The sequence below is a fragment of the Xyrauchen texanus genome, chromosome 35 (genome assembly GCF_025860055.1).
Source record: "Xyrauchen texanus isolate HMW12.3.18 chromosome 35, RBS_HiC_50CHRs, whole genome shotgun sequence".
NCBI lineage: Eukaryota > Metazoa > Chordata > Actinopteri > Cypriniformes > Catostomidae > Xyrauchen > Xyrauchen texanus.
The window spans coordinates 33186539-33203634 of NC_068310.1; the positions used below are offsets into that span (position 1 = coordinate 33186539).

Sequence of the window (17096 nt, forward strand, 5' to 3'; positions counted from 1 at the left end):
CAATTATTTCGACTGTGGCATGATTGTTGGTGCCAGACGGGCTGATTTGAGTATTTCTGTAACTGCTGATCTCCTTCGTTTTTTATTCTGTGGCAGGAGCAAGGCACTATTCAAATAATATATATTCACACCAAAGTATTTAGAGAAAATATTAATTTTAATTTGTGAAAGCGGGCCTCAGTTTTTAGATTATTTCAACTTAAACTGTATGTTTTTTGTTTTTCTTATTAATTCATGTATTTTTTTGTTTGTCCTTTTTTTTTTTATTCTCCTGACTGTGACTTCTAAAAGGGGGTGAGTTGCAATTTGTCTTTTTCCTTTTCTATCATGTTGTTTCACATCAATAGTCATGACCAGTGAACCTGTCACGACAAATGTGAATCTTCGCCAGTCTGGTGAAAAGCTTGTTAGCGTCGTACATGACACTACACGTTGAAAAGCATTGGAGAGCCACATTGCTGATTCTCATGAAGTTACTCACTTTCCACAGCTCCCACTCTCGTACCCAGGTGCAACAGAGAGCAAAGAGGAATGCTCTACCCCAATCATGCATTTCAAAGGCTTACATCTGAAGGATTATGAAAGATAGCTTTTTAGCTCTTCTGCCCTCCAAAACAAGCTCAAATCCTTTTATTTGCCCCCCCTGCGTGCTTAAGAGCTTTGAGCCAGTGTTTGTGGTCCCTGCCTGGGTCGGAGTTCTCACACTGTCCTGTGTTGGACCACCTTCTAAGAACCTCTAAGCCCTTTGCCTTCCACACGCAGACAAGATACAACAGCGCTCATTGAAGTGCAAGAGAGATTAGGGCTCACCTCAAAGACTTCAACCACTTAAAGATAATCTGAAAATAATAGAGCCGGCTGGGATTAATTGGAGAACAATCACGGTCGTGTCCCCAGGAAGGTGGTAAATCGGACCCCCAGGTGGCTTTGATGCCCCCCTTCTTGACCCGGGACAGCATGCCAAGCAAGTGAAGTCACTGTGGGCAGATCCACACCTTTCCTTCGGTTGGTACAGGGCAACTGCACTCGCATTTGGCTGCCCAGGATTTCAAGGGGTTATCAGTAGGGCTGTTAAATAAACCTGTTATTTTAGTAAAAACATTTAAACAACGTAGCTGGATTCAACAACAAGGCTTAACCAGTATTACCAGAAAACCATTTCTAACCGACATAAGACAACCTAGACCAGCATGGAAATTGCAGTAATTTTCAGCAGGGATGGAAAAACAATAAAACAACTAGTGTATTCCCACTGACCCACAGGCAACGCACATAACCAAACCGCACTATGAGAATAGGCAGCGGCAGCACAGATTGAGTACAGCACAGGTCCCCCTTTAACACTGAGGGGCCGTTCACAGAGAATGCGTTGGTGTGTACAAAAACAGCTGGATGGAATGCAACAAAATGGAACAAGACACAGGGGTCTTGAGACGCATATTTAATATCAAATTATTTTCAATAGCAGTTTGATGGTACAAAACACATTACAAAACAATACCTAATGGACTCCTTTTGGGATGCATGTGCACAAAGATCAATCATTTAAAAAAAACTGTGCAGATGGAACTCAAGAACGATTTAATCGATTGACAACCCTTGTTCTCAGTCTTAGTTCCCAGGCTTTTTGCATTCTAGCTGTTGTGGATGCTCATTTTTTGCTCTCTTGGATGATTCTGGATCTTTTCTGGTTCATCCATTGTCTGAGTCTTAAGTTTAAGTAGTTAAGCTTCGCCTTTAGCCCTTCAGTAACTACAGTTACACATCACCCCGAGCCCGTAACCCGACACAGCGCGCATTATTTATGTTTTTCTTTCACATGTTGGAAGCTCCTTTGGGGAAAAATCCAATTGAAGCTCTTGTGGTGAAGCCCATAAATAAACAGTCACAATCTAGATGCAACGCAAACATTCTTTCCTTTGAGCCACTCGAGTAAGACTGCTCAGTTTCTGTCCACCAACGAGTGGAAGATAGATAAGTGTAAATTGAAAGCCACCTGCTCCAGTCAAGCAAAGTCCCTTTAAGACAAGTTAGTTCACTTGATGCCATCTTTGCAATGCCCTATATTCTATGTAGGCAATAGGTATAAAACTATAGCTCATCTGCATCTGAATTCCCATGCTTTCAGAGTATGCACTGAACTTGATGAAGAAATTCTTGACTGTGGATAAAGTCTTTAGGGATAGCAAAGTGTCCACTGGTTGTGCACTTTTATATCTCAGTAGATACATTTGGTAATCCTGGTGTTGTTAACCTACTGTATCATGATTACTGAGTGTTCGGACGTCCTAGTAATTTGAAATACTGCTTTTTGCATACTGTGAAGCAGGAAAGTATGCAAAATCGGATGCAGGGCTCTTATCTTCTTTAAAGGAGAAGATCTAAATCTCCAAATCTGTATTTTAAGATTACATTTCAATCCCATATTTCAAAACATCAATAAAATCTTACAACTGTTATGTCATAAATTTGACATCTTTTGCACAAATTACAAAAAAAAAGAAGAAGAAAAGAATGGGGCCTGGGTAGGTCCTCAAGGAAAGATGTTGACTATAACCCCTGGAGTCGCGAGTTCAAGTTGTACCAGGTGACTCCACCCAGGTATGCTAAGCAACAAATTGGCCTGGTTGCTAGGTTGGGCAGAGTCACGTGGGGTGTCAGCGGAAACACGCTCAGCAAGCCACGTGATAAGATGAATGGGTTGACTGTCTCAGAAGCGGAGGCAATTGAGATTCATCCTTTGATTGAGGCGAGTAACTGTGCCACCATGAGGAAGTAGAGAGCATTGGGAATTGGGCATGTGGGGCTGAGTGGCGTGTGGGCAGAACGAGGCCGGGAAGATAAGTGGTGAATGAGTTCCACCTGCGTGCCACACCGGTCTCGCGTTCCAGTGAGGGGCGGCGGGAGTATTTAAAGTTTAAAAGTACTTCTACAGTATTTCAAAATTTGACCGAGACACCTGCGTTCTGTTATATCCATTGGGCCAGGTCTAACCTTTGCTTTTTTTTAATCGCAAAATGCGCATTCGATCTAAACAGTCCCTTAGAATGTGCACGCGTGTTCAAGAGTAAAAAAACTCTGTCCAAAAGGTGATTGGCTCTTTTAGCTAAAAAGTGGGACTATCCCATTAGCCACTATATTGAGCATTTCTCCCATTCATATTTCTCTGAGTTGTCTTTGTTGTCCTCATTATACTGTTTAGTCAAGTCACTACTAAGTTTCTATTTATTGCTGTTCTCTTTATTTGCTCTTAAAGGAATATTCTGGGTTCACTACAAGTCAAGCTAAGTCATCAGCATTTGTGACAATGTTGATTATCACAAAAAATAATTTTGTCTCTCCTTCATTTTCTTAAAAAATATTCAATGTTACAATGAGGCACTTACATTGGAAGTGAATGGGGCCAATTCTTGGATGATTTAACCTTGTGTGGCCCCGTGTCCACATGTGTGGACGTTGTATTTTGTCTTTGCTATACGCAACGCATAATTTAAATGAATTAAAACTGACTAAATACTGTTCACAAGACTCTATGTGTACATCCTCTGGCGCACTGCGTCATGTGACACAACAGCATGACATTGATTTCAAGGAAGCGCTACTACAGGTGCAACACCAACAAAAATACCTCTGGAAAGAAACTTCTTTACGTTTTTTGGTTGAATCTGTTTGGTTGTATAGAGTAGCGTCTCTAGTTTAATTTGATATGCTGCTTTAAAAAATCCATTCATTTTTCTTGCATCAGCGCACTGATAAAGGTGGAATATTGGAATATTATTCAACATTAGCACATCTGTGGATGAATCTGTGGATGAAACATCACCATTTCTTCTAATAACAATTATTAAGCATTTGGGCAATGAATAAACAAGTTTGTTAAGTTTAGAAAGTGGAATTTTCCTCTATTCATCCATTATGCAGGTCTTCAACTGCACAATTGTACAGGGTCCTCATAATGCACCACATATTCTCAGTTGGAGATGGTCAGGACTGCAGGCAGGCCTATCTAGCACCCGCACTCTCTGCTTATTCGGCCAGTATGTGGCTTGAAGTTGTCCTGCAGGAAAATGCCAGGACGTCCCTGGAAAAGATGGTGCTGGATGGCAGTATATGTTGCTCCAAATTTGTACATATCTGTCTGCATTAATGGTGCCCTCACAGATGTGCGAGTTACCTGTGTCATGGGCACTGATACACCCCTGGCCAATACAGACATTGACTTTTGAAGCTGATGCTAATAACAACTTGGAAGTCAAATTGTTATTAGTCTTAAATTGCCCCTGTCTCAACTTTTTTGGAGCATGTTGCAATCATCTGATTATAAATTAATGTGAATTAAATAAATAAATAAATTCACAAGGGGAAAGCATCATATTATGTATAGTTGTGGTGCTTTCAATATAGCAAAGGGTGAATATAGTTGGCAAATCACTCCTTTTTGTTTTTATTAGGATTTTTCATACTGTCCAAACTTTTTCGGAATTGGGGTTGTAAATGTATTGATGTAAAAGCTGAAAAATGTTGCTTTCAGAGGCTTTATATAGAGTTAAGATGAAAATAAGGTGCATTTCTAAGTGTTCTGAGACCAGTATAGACAGACACCACACTGGAGGTTAAATAATTCACTAAATAGGGAGCAAAGGTGCATCCTGTAGCTTTCTATACAGCTAAATGCATTCACTCCTAAAATCTGACAAAAAGTTCAGATTCAGGCTGCAGATGATGTTTGGACCACTCAACATGTTTTGCAGACATGGAACAATGATAATCAGTGCATAAATTCAGAATTTTATAATGCTAAATTTTATTTTACCATTTGATGATGCTGGCAATTACTGTTAATCAGAATTATTAATTCAGCTTAATAGAAAATCAGCTGTAATGTCTGTAAAGTCTCAAAAACCAAATAAGCAACACTCCTGGACACATAATAAACTATTTGATGAGAATAAATCAAAATTTGTATAGCTTGGTGTTACTTAAAATGTCACAACGTAGTCCTGCTGTCCACATATGTGGACATAAATTTGTAGGAAAATGGTTTGCTGTAGAAATTTTAGTTTTTTGCTTGTTTATTAGGTGCTGCTAGTTACAAATCAAAAAGGGAAATGGAAAATGCACCAAGCAGTCATGCGGTGGTCTCAGAAGGTTTACGTCAGAAATGTGAATCTCTTAAAAAACATTTTTTTTAAAAGCACCTTTATGGTGATTTTAGGGTTTTAGGATTTACAGCATTATGCCATCATCCAAAACTGGATCTAACTTTACATAGAAAAGGTTAGTAAGCGATTTCATTATCATGTAAACATGCATATTATTAATGCCTTGTGGCTATACTTTATATAGAAATATAGAATATTTTAACGTTTACAGACGTTTTTTAAAAATAATAAAAAAGAAAAGACAGGGGCCTGGATAGCTCAGCGAGTATTGACGCTGACTACCACCTCTGGAGTCGTGAGTTTCAATGCAGGGCGTGCTGAGTGTCTCCAGCCAGGTCTCCTAAGCAACCAAATCGTCACGGTTGCTAGGGAGGGTAGAGTCACATGGGATAACCTCCTTGTGGTCACTATAATGTGGTTCTCTCTCTCGGTGGGGCGTGTGGTGAGTTTTGCGTGGATGCCGTGGAAAATAGCGTGAGACTCCGCACGCACTACGTCGCGTGGTAACGCGCTCGACATACCATTGACTGTCTTAGACATGGAGGCGACTGAGATTCGTCCTCCGCCACCTAGATTGAGGCGAGTCACTACGCCACCACGAGGACTTGGAGCGCATTGGGAATTGGGCATACCAAATTGGGGAGAAAAGGGGCGAGAAAAAGGAAGGGTGAGTCTAAATTAATTGTTGTTGTAATCAACATAATGCCACAAATGGTGTCGATTGAGCTTAATTGTATTGAACCCAGAATATTCCTATAAAGCGTAAAAAGTCATATGATTTAGAACAACATGGGGATGAGTATATGATGACAGAATTTTCATTTTTGGGTGAACTATCCCATAAAGTGTTTGAAAAAATGTGTGTGTATATTTAAACAATATGCTGTACAGCACAACTTCTTGACTTGATCTCCTCTCTTGTTCTCTCCTCTATATATTCCGTTGGTTCATCTCTTGATGTGCTGCACTTCCTCCTTCACCCAGTTTGTAAGTACATAATTTACCCATTCTTCTTCTTTAAAAGATGCAGTGAATATGTGCACCACACCTCTCTTTGTTTCCCATACTAGTTGCCACAATAGTTGTGGTATTTGGTTAGCGAGAGTTAAGGGCCACCCCCACCAGGCCGAGACAGGAACCTGAGGAACAAGGGTAGGAGACGCCACATCCTGTTGACTATCGTCCATCACAACATACCTTCCTTGAGACCTGTCAGGCTGTCAGTCAAACGTGTGTGCCAGCCAATCCATCTCAAAGGTGTGACAGACAAAACAATAGAGCGTCTGAAAGAGGAACCAGACTTCATCTATCACAATCTGTCCTATGGGCTGGACTAGAAAAACCTACAGGAGACTCGACCCTCCCTTTAGTACAGAACAGATAACATGCTCAAGAATGCACAATGGCAATGTGCTACAACACAGCGCAACGAATAGATGAAATTGCAGGTGTCTCGAAACATGTATATAAAGGTCTTTTTAACTTGACATGGCGCCCTAAAAACGTGGCACTCTCACTCAAGATGCTGAGGAGTTGGTCAATGGTCAAAGAGGCCTGTCTAGCACATTGAAAAACATTTGAAAAGCAGTGTAGATGGATCCGAATAAGCTTTCAGTGTGAATGGCCCCTAATAATTGTGAGTGACGTCCAGTTATCATTTCGGAAATAGAAACATTCTTAAAGGGATAGTTCACCCCAAAATTACAATTCTCTCCTCATTTACTCATCCTCATGCCATCCTCAGATGTGTATGACTTTCTTATTTCTTCAGAACACCAACTAAGATTTTTAAAAGAATATTTCATCTCTGTAGGTCCTTTCAATGCAAGTGGATGGGTGCCAACATTTTGAAGCTCCAAAATGCACATAAACACAGCTTATATGTAAGACAAAAGATTGAAGTGGTTAAATCCATCATTTATGAAGTGATATAATAGGTGTGGGTGAGAAACTGTTCAATATTTAAGTCCTTCTTCTTTTGTTTTTGATGATTTGCATTCTTTGTACATATCGCCCCCTACTGGGCAAGGAGGAGAATTTATGGTAGAAACTGGTTTAAATGTTGATCTGTTTCTCACCTTCGCCTACCATATCACTTCAGAAGATGTGGATTTAAACACTGGAGTTGTATGGATTTCATTTATGCTGACTTAATGTGGATTTTGAGCTTCAAAATTTTGGCACCCATTCACTTGCATTGTATGGACCTACAGAGCTGTAATATTCTTCTAAAAATCTTCGTTTGTGTTCTGCAGAAGAAAGAAAGTCATACACATCTGGGATGGCATGAGGTTGAGTAATTGATGAGAGAATTAACATTTTTGGGTGAACTATCCCTTAAACATTTAAATGCAATTCTATTTAGAAATGTCTTAACTCGTAACAAATGATGAGTCAAGAAGACAAAGTTCGAATATAAAAATAGAATAAAGTAAATAATAAAAAAGGGTGCAAAAATTTGTTCAGGATCATCCATCACACTGGAAATATAGGTCAAGTTATGCACATTGCATTGTCTTATACAGTACCCAGCACAGCGTGTTCAACATTTTACTAATAGTTCATAGTAGTATTTTATGTGTACAAATCTGTACATACTGCACTTTTTCTCATCATGAATATCAAGCTGGGATTTTATTGGTTTATATTATCATTTCCCGCCCACACAGCCTTGGTGACATCAGCAGAAAAGAAAAGTTGTTTCACGTGCAGAGAAAAACTATGAAAAGAAACGTTTTTAGAATCATTCAGAATATCGTTCCTTGATGTATCATGCACGATAACATGGCGTTCACACGGAACACGTTTTTGTGTCCATCTGTACTGTTTTCCAGTTGTTTTCCTAAACACATGCTAAACAAACATTTTTGAACGTTGCGTTGTGTCACTGTTTTTTAGTGTCTTGCGCAGAAGCACTGTCTTTTTTAGACGCTGTGTTAAGTTAGGGCCCATTCATTCCCAACACATTTTTGCATCCATCTGTGCTGTTTTCATTTGCAAGATGGATGTTTTCGACCGTTGCTCCAAAAACTGTTTAACTGTTAGAAACGTGTCTCGAAACTCCTGCATTCTGTTCTGTTCATTGCGCTGCATCTAGCTTTTTAAATTGCAAGAACATAGTCAGTCTAAACAGCCCCCAAGACCAGAGACATTTGTTTAAACATGCTAATTGGGTCAGTTTTGATCTTTGTAAGTGGATGTGCATTGTTGCGTGTTGTAGTTTCTAATATATATGAGGGTGTGTGTTGATGTTTCAATGCACTTTGCATTGTCCTCCTTCAAGCTCCTCCATTCTCTGTACTAGAGAGCTTTGGACATTTAGAAGCTCCAGCATCTGTGCACGTGTGCGTATCTAGACTTGTGTGTGGTGTGGTGGCCCCTTCTTCTCTTGATAGGGCTCGTCAGCAGGCTGATGCCTGGGTGTGTCCTCCGTCAGAGGGTCATACTCTATACTAACATCATCAATCTTTGGGCCTGTGACAGGTCTGTGCTCCCCCCACAGTGGGCACACTGGTTTGTTGTTTTGTAATTAGACCGCTATTAGATGGCTGGAAACCATCCCCTCCGCACCCTTTGTGCACAGCTTGGGGTCCATGGGCAGCCTATGGGAGCCACTGCCTGCTCCATCGCGTGGCGTTAGGGGTGGGGATCTACCTAGTGTGAAAGAATGACCATGCAGGGTGTAAATGATGTATTACAAGGTGAATCAGATGGGTAGACGATTGCGTACAAGAAGGAACTAGCTGGTCAAATGAACAGAATGAGGATTCAAAATGGCCGTGCAGCTCAGTCAGACAAATGTACAAACTGTGTAGAGTGAAATTCTAAAAGATAAAGTTCTACATGAAAATTAGGTGATGTGAGGTAGATGTGAGGTATCACTGTTGAGTGTTACATTGATTCAAATGCATTTTACTATTCACTATTGCACTTGTAGTTAAAGCATAGAAACGTGCCAAATGTTTATCGTAACACTTTTTAATAACTTTCATTAATAGGTCATCAATAAACAATCCAGCTTAACAGTAGTTGATGTTCATTCAAATATAATTATGTGATATGCATAAATTATGGTATGTGAATAACTTTTACATGAGAATGTGAATCAAAGCTAATTGACATTTCTATTTGAATTTACATTAAAGGAATATTTCGGGTTCAACACAAGTTAAGCTCATTGGACAACATCTGTGGCATAATGTTGATTACCTCAAAAAAACAAAAAAAAAAATCATCCCTCCTTTTGGTTAAAATTTATAGGCAGAAATGTGAAGCTTATAATTTTATAAACGCACTACATATATTTTTCTGTTAAAACTTGTGTATTATTTGAGCTGTAAAGTTGTTTAAATCATCATTTTAAGGTTTATGGTGCTACGTGCTCATGGCCATGAAGTTGTAAATTGGATATAATGTGGGGGTCTGGGCTCCTCAGTGGTAAAAGACTCTGGCTACCACCCCTGGAGTTCGCTAGTTCGAATCCAACCAAATTGGCCTGGTTACTAGGGAAGGTAGAGTCACATGGGGTAACCTCTTCGTGGTCGCTATAATGTGGTTCTCGGTGGGTCACGTGGTGAGTTGTGCATGGATGCATGAATAGCGTGAAGCCTCCACACATGCTATATGTCTCCATGGTAATGTGCTCAACAAGCCATGTGACGTAGACGTGGAGGCAACTGAGATTCGTCCTCCACCACCCAGAATCACTACACCACCACGAGGACTTAAAAAGCACATTGGGAATTGGACATTCCAAATTGGGAGAAAAAGGTGAATAAATAAAATTGGATATATTGTTACACAGAACAGATTAGTAAGCAATATTATCACACTAAAATGTTGTTAACACATATAGTGTTTGTGTGTGTATATATATATACTTATTGTGTGGGAATACTTTTGAAACAGTGATTATATAATTTTTTACGGATTGGCCCCATTCACTTCCATTGTAAGTGCCTCACTGTAACCCAGATTTTTGCAAATCAAAATACATTTTTGTGGTGATCAACATTATGCCACAAATTCTTTCTATTGAGCTTAAAGGGATAGTTCACCCCAAAATGAAAATTCTCTCATAATTTATATCCCAGATGTAATAAAAAATCCCAGATGTGTATGACTTTCCCTCATATACTGAACTCAAATGAAGATTTTTAGAAGAATATTTCAGCTCTTTAGGTCCATAAAATGCAAGTGAATGGGTGCCAAAATCTTGAAGCTCCAAAAATCACATAATAATAATAATACTAATTATTATTATTATACATTTTATTTGTATAGCACCTTTCATACATAAAATGCAGTTTAAAGTGCTTCACAGTTGGAAGTATAAAAACATTGAATTCAAAATTTTAAGGAAGTAATAAAAGTCAGCATAAAAGTAATCCATAAGACTTCAGTGGTTAAATCCATGTCTTTAGAAGTGATATGATGGTTTGGGTGCTCAGTCAATCTCCACTTTAACTTTCACTTTTACATTCTCCTTCTTGTGTGATTCACATTCTTCGTGCATATCACCCCCTACTGAGCAGGGGGAAGAATTTCTAGCAAAAAAAGGACTTAAAAATGTATCTGTTTTTCACCTACACCTGTCATATCACTTCTGAAGATACACATTAATACACTGGAGTCATATGGATTACCTTTATGCTGCCTTAACATGCTTTTTTGGAGCATCAAAATTTTGGCACCCATTCACTTGTATTGTATGAACCTACAGAGCTGAAATATTCTTCTAAAAATCATAATTTGTCTTCTGCAGAAGAAAGAAAGTCATACACATCTGGGATGGCATGAGGGTGAGTAAGTGATGAGAGAATTTTCATTTTGACTTGTGTTGGACATGGAATATTCCTTCAGCGTAATGCTCTTATAAACATTATATAGTATAATAATGCTTGCTAATGCTGTTAATGAAAGTTGTTATAAAGTGTTACCAATGTTAATTATAAATGTTTTGTATTTTAGACCGCCTTGCACTGGGCTGCAAAACAAGGTAAAGTGGACATGACCACGGTCTTAGCAGATGCAGGGGCAGACATTAATATGAAAGCAGTAAGCACCTCCTTTATCGCTAGAAAATATGAATACATATACATCTAAACTCAGTATTGATCTTTACAGTCAGTAATCAAATGTCTCCTTTATCTCTTCCAGCATGTAAGTACACCTCTTACATTCACCCTGGGTATGAATGCTTGCGTGGGTTAATGTTTCTCACGTGTATGACAAGTTGCCAGAAAGTCTCTGTTTTAAAATCTCCGCTTCTGACATAACTCTTCACAAATGACATGTGGGTGCCCAGCTGTGGAAATGAATCCATGCGCCGTTTGAGAATGCATGTTCATTAATCAAACTTGTGTCATGTTAACAGCTTCCTTTAAACAACGTCTTCATGTATTCCAACAGCAGTTTCAGAGCAAAGCAATTTCACTGAATTACCAGCCAATTATGATTTTGTCATTAGATTTTGTTGCTGTAACCTCAGTTAATTTGTGCCCCCTGTCTTTCTGTCTCCCCCTCACTCCTCTTTCTCTCTGTCTGTTGCGTAAACTCTCGTTCTGTTATGCTTGGGTTTTTCGGGTTGGGATTCGTGATGTGGGGCATACTAGGGGGTGAGTGTTGTGATTTTTCTTTGAATTTTGGTGAGATTTATCGCTTGAAATTTAAATGTACGTTTTTGAACGGAACTCACAAAGAACACTAAGAACCCCCTAAAATCAAAAGACAATAAGAATTTATATGTTGCATAAAGAAAGTCAAGCAAATCTTCCCCAAATTTCAATTGGTGTAATGCATCTATATCTTATATTTTTTATTTATTTATTTTTGTTTATTGCAATTCCCTTTTTTTTATTACATTTTCATTACAGTAATATAGTGATTTCATTTCAAATGTATTTTAATTTGGGCTGTCGATTTAACGCATTAATTCAGTGTGATTAATTTTACAAAAAATTATGCGTAAAAAAGGTAAAAGCAATTAATCGCCCCTGGACCATAATAAGGAAGATTCCTGAGAAATGCAAGCTTGTAGTACCACCTGTTTACTCCAGAGGGCAGTAAGTGAAATTTCAGCTGTGTGGCAACACACAGTTTATACAGTGAAGAAAACAACACTTCAGCAGACACACAACACAAACATGCGTTACGTTCTCGCGTTCAAAACACTTGATGGAGCGCAAATCCGATCTAAGGGATCTCAAGATGTGTTTAAAGATTGAGTATTAAACTATATTTAACTTGACACAGTGACCTAAACATTTTATGTTTATGATGCAACTCACCCGAGACACACAAGCATGTCTGACGCTGGTGTAGATTGACGGGTCCTTAAACAAGCCCTCATAATAAATCTTCAACTGATTGACAAATTATTTTTTTTTTATATTTAAAGATAACTATGTATAATTATATATTTATATAAATATGTATAATCATTATATATGGAAGTGGAGCGTAGTTCTAGCGGGAAGATCAGCAGGTGCACATCATCACATCATTAGCTGTGTAACTCCTAGCCAATCGCACGTAAGCCAATGCTTTTATAAGTCCGCTCACAATCTATCACATTGCTGTTTCGGTGTGCTAACACCTCCACCTCCCCACCACCACCAGTTGAGCCCAGTCCCGCAGGGGGGTAGGCTCCTCGCCCCTGCCTCCTATCTCCGGCAGGACATGACAGACGGGGCCTACGCCAAAGAGAGACATCACCTCCCGTTTTACATCTATCAAGTAAATGGCATCTCAAACTTCACTCAAGCCTGCCTGTCTTCCCGATAGAAATTGAGTTATTGTTATATGAAGGGCTTTCTCAGCAAATATTTGTATATGCGATTAATCTCGATTAATTAATCGGGACGCCATGTAATTAATTTGATTAAAAATTGTAATCGATTGACAGCCCTAATTTTAATACATTTTAATAGTTATAGTTTTATTTAAAACAAATACTACCATGATGTACAGTTTGTACATATTTTACAATTTAGCTTTAAATATTAAATATACAATTTTTCCATATGAGAATACTGGGAAAAGAGCATAATTAAAGTGGTAGGTAGACTTTATTTTTTTTAATGCAAAATACAGTGAAATGTGACTTTAAATGTTTTTTGACAGACCTCATAAAAGTCTCCCTAAAATTCTTACAGGGATACACACCTTTACACATTGCAGCACTTCATGGCCATCGGCATATAGTTGACCTGCTTGTTAATACGTACGGTAAGCTTGCTTTTCTCACAAAGAAAGACTTTGGTGGAAATTGAGCTATGGAGTTATTCATTCATTATAGGTTATTTAATGTTATATTGAATATTATACTACATTCAAGAATGGCTTTTTGATTTTGCATTTGGTTAACTTTATATTGAATGTTCTTTCAAACAAACAAAAAACAGTCAAGTTGCTTTTAAGAAAATTCTATGCAATATTAGATATGTTATTAATATTATGAACAATATTTCACTGTATCAAAGAATTTCCAAATAACTGTAATGACATGATTATTACTATACTATTACTATAACTTTGAACAAACCCCTAATATTAAACTTTTATGCATAACTCTTACCCCATGTTTGGACATAAATCATGCGGCTATAGTTGAGGAAAGGTGTGCTATTACTTTTCTAAGTGATCTGACTTACAATTTTCACCTGATGAATGATAAAATAGATGCAAAACCCCATAGACTTACTTTCAAGAGGGGACCGGAGTCAAAACTATGGGCCAAAATATCATTAGGACTTAAAACACTTTAGCAACTGCCCCTAGAAACCACATATTGTAGCAACATGCTAAAATGACTAAAATCACCATAGCCCTAGCAGTAATGTAGTAATGCCCTGGCAACCACCCACCTCGCCCTTCAACCATGATGGCATTTTGCCATTTTCAATGGGCACGTTACTTAAATTTCCTTCGGAAAATGTCAACATCTAGTTCATAATAAAGTTCATATTTAAAATAGCTGAAATGTTGCTATGTTCACAGGAGCAAAGGAGAATCTGAGGGACTACAGCGGTCACTTTGCCTATCATTACCTCAATATACGAGAGACACAATCAAACAATCAAGGCAATGAACTATGTAAGTCAAACTGAATTCCTGAATAACTCTTTGTAGTGTACAATTCATACAGGCTTGGAATAACATGAGGGTGACTATATGATGAGAGAATGTTTATTATTGGGTGAACTATTCCTTTAACATGGCTTTGATGTTTGTTCTCCAAGCTGAAGCCAGCAAGTGCCACAATCTAGTCCAAGCCAGCGAGCGCAGAAACAGAAAGATCACGTCACTATTTCACTCCAAGAAGAAATGGGGATCTGCAGAAGAGCTTGCTCCGGTACCAGAGGAGAGGACAGTTGCACACCAACTCATGCTACCTGCATTCAGGCCCAGGAAGTTCTCACGGTAGACAAAGTGAACTCCAAATATGTTCAGTTCTGCTTTAACACTAAGATTATGTATAGTTCGAATTGGACTTGCTTTGTACTTGCTTGAGCATCTTGTGTGATTTAATGGAAACAAGGAAATCAATTGTACTATATTACGCAGTATGTTATAAGTGTATAATGGTGCTGTTATATTATTTCTGCCTTTTTTCTATTCGATTACGGAGTTTAAAGGTTTACAAGTTTCGTTGAACAATGAAACTAAGCGTTTTTAAACATCACACGATTCTAGTGTTTTAGCAAGTATACAGAATTCAATTTCACACTTGATTAAAGGTCAGAGCCTTCTCTTAAAGAGAGATCAAACTTTGGAGAGTTTTTGAAGAGAGACCAAACTTTTTTAAACCAAATCTAGCTTTGTTTTGCTTTATCTTCACCTTACACCTTTGCCACCTTTGGGGAGGCTGTGGCTCAGGTGGTAGAGCGGGTTGTCCACTAATCGCAGGGTTGGCGGTTCGCTTCCCGGCCCACATGACTCCACTTGGCGAAGTGTCCTTGGGCAAGACACTGAACCCCAAGTTGCTCCCAATGGCAGGCTAGCACCTTGCATGATTTCCCACTAAAAGAAGAAAATGCCATTTCTTCAATATCCGCCATATTTTAGTTTTGTTTTTTGCATTTTAAAGTCCATTTTTATAGTAAGACAAAGCTGTATATTGCATTCCAAAGGATGATGCTGCATAAATCTGCTAGTTTGTGACTTATATTTGAAGTCTGCTGGTTTGCAGAGATGTTAATGTGTCTTTCTTCATGCCGGAATCTTTATTCTCATGTAATTTATGTTTGCTGATATTAAAAATAAATTGTACTTTGGATAAGGTTTGCTTTTTATAATGTCATTTAATTTATTTTAAAGGTGCAGTATGTAACAATTTACAAAAATGTTTTGCCAATGTGTGAAAAACGGCTTGTAACGCAACTTAAAAAATGAGCCCTTCCCTGACTTACCTAGGTTGCCTTTTAAAGTCTGTAGACTGATATACATGTGAAGGGAGCGGGTCGGTTTTGCCTGGAAAATTCAAAGGATGTGGCGTTTATGCGCGCTCCCGAGAGCCTTGCCTCAGTGCGTCTCTTCAGCTATTCAACAGTAACAACTAACTGCAACACTAGGTAACGTTATCTTAGAGATGGAATCCAGCAAATGTTCTGCTCCCAGCACAACACCGACTCCTACACAAACTAAGAGTAAGCCAAAAAAACAACAACAACAACAAAAAACATTTATTTACTGAATCCCGTCTGGCTAAGCGGGAAGGTGATCGTGGTCGAGCAAAAACTATAGTGAACATTGGCAGGGCATGAGTACTTGGCATCAGGGATCAAAACCGACCCTGAATTGGTGTTCTTCTTATTGGACAGGTAAACTTACATAACTGCAAAACATGTGAAATATAGTGCCATAAGGATTGATCTCTGTAATTTTAGCGAACTTGATCTGCCTGCTAATGCTGACATATTGCAAACTACCTTGTTTCATATCTTTCAAATAATTTCAACGATATTCTCTTTATAACAAAAGTCAGGTATACTGGATACATTTAAGCAAGTACGTTGTTTTCTTGATCGTAGTACAACATATGACATACGTCAGGGAAATGTGGGAGACACGTCCCCCGAACTCTTTAAAAAGGTGATTTTTGTCCTTTGCACTTTCCAAGCTAAACCCATACTGAGTCCAAATGGTGGATTTGTATACAGTATTCTTTGCATTTTGTTACTTTGGGCTGATTGAGCGACTATCCAGCCAATCACTGGCAATCTGGCATACCAGGCATTTTCCCGGTGGGCTGACGCACTTTGGGGCTAATGAGGGGTGGACTAACCAGCCAGAGAACCAAGCGGGCCAATGGGTCGGCCACGAAACATGCCAAATAGGCCGCGATATGCAAAAATGAGCCGCTGCCTTATGTAGAACGGAGCACAAAATGGTGCTGCGATATGCAGAAAGGACAGCACTCAACAACTTTTGGGCCAATTCCCATGTAAAATCCCAAGCCGATTTCTCTTCCAAGTCCAGCCCTGGTAATAAGACATCAGTCAGAGGGTCTAATCAGCGCGGCTCCATTCATTTCTACAAAATTGCTTTCAACAATGCTCATTTATCCATGTTTTTCATTGATGTTGATCTAAATGAATAATCTAGAGATGAAGAACACATACTAGAGTTATTTATCGGCATATCGTTCTTTATTGGCAGCATTACGTGAAATGCACTGCAGAAAAAACTAAGGACAATCCTTCTTTTAAGCACGCATTGTACGTGGATCCAACATGACCAAAGGGGACACAGATCAATCTGATGGTGACATCACATGGAACAACTAGTTGCAACACAACAACATAAATAATACTACAAAAGAGCCAAAACCACTATGAATTCTTAATAACAACTATTTAAATGCCCAATAGTTATATAGTTTGAGTGCAATGGATTATGGGTATTCCCCAGAGCCTAATTGTATTATTAACA

At 38.7% G+C, this 17096-nt stretch overlaps 1 protein-coding gene across 1 annotated transcript in view; it reads left to right on the forward strand.

Moving 5' to 3' along the window:
- The window catches only part of LOC127628896 (ankyrin repeat domain-containing protein SOWAHB-like), a 37246-nt gene extending 21806 nt beyond the window's left edge, over window positions 1-15440 (forward strand). Inside the window, exons 8-12 of the mRNA XM_052105853.1 lie at window positions 3873-3875; window positions 11133-11219; window positions 13319-13391; window positions 14163-14258; window positions 14405-15440. Of these exons, the coding sequence (XP_051961813.1) occupies window positions 3873-3875; window positions 11133-11219; window positions 13319-13391; window positions 14163-14258; window positions 14405-14589 (444 nt within the window). The 3' untranslated portion in view covers window positions 14590-15440. The remainder of the gene's footprint in view (window positions 1-3872; window positions 3876-11132; window positions 11220-13318; window positions 13392-14162; window positions 14259-14404) is intronic.
- Window positions 15441-17096: the final 1656 nt, after the last annotated feature.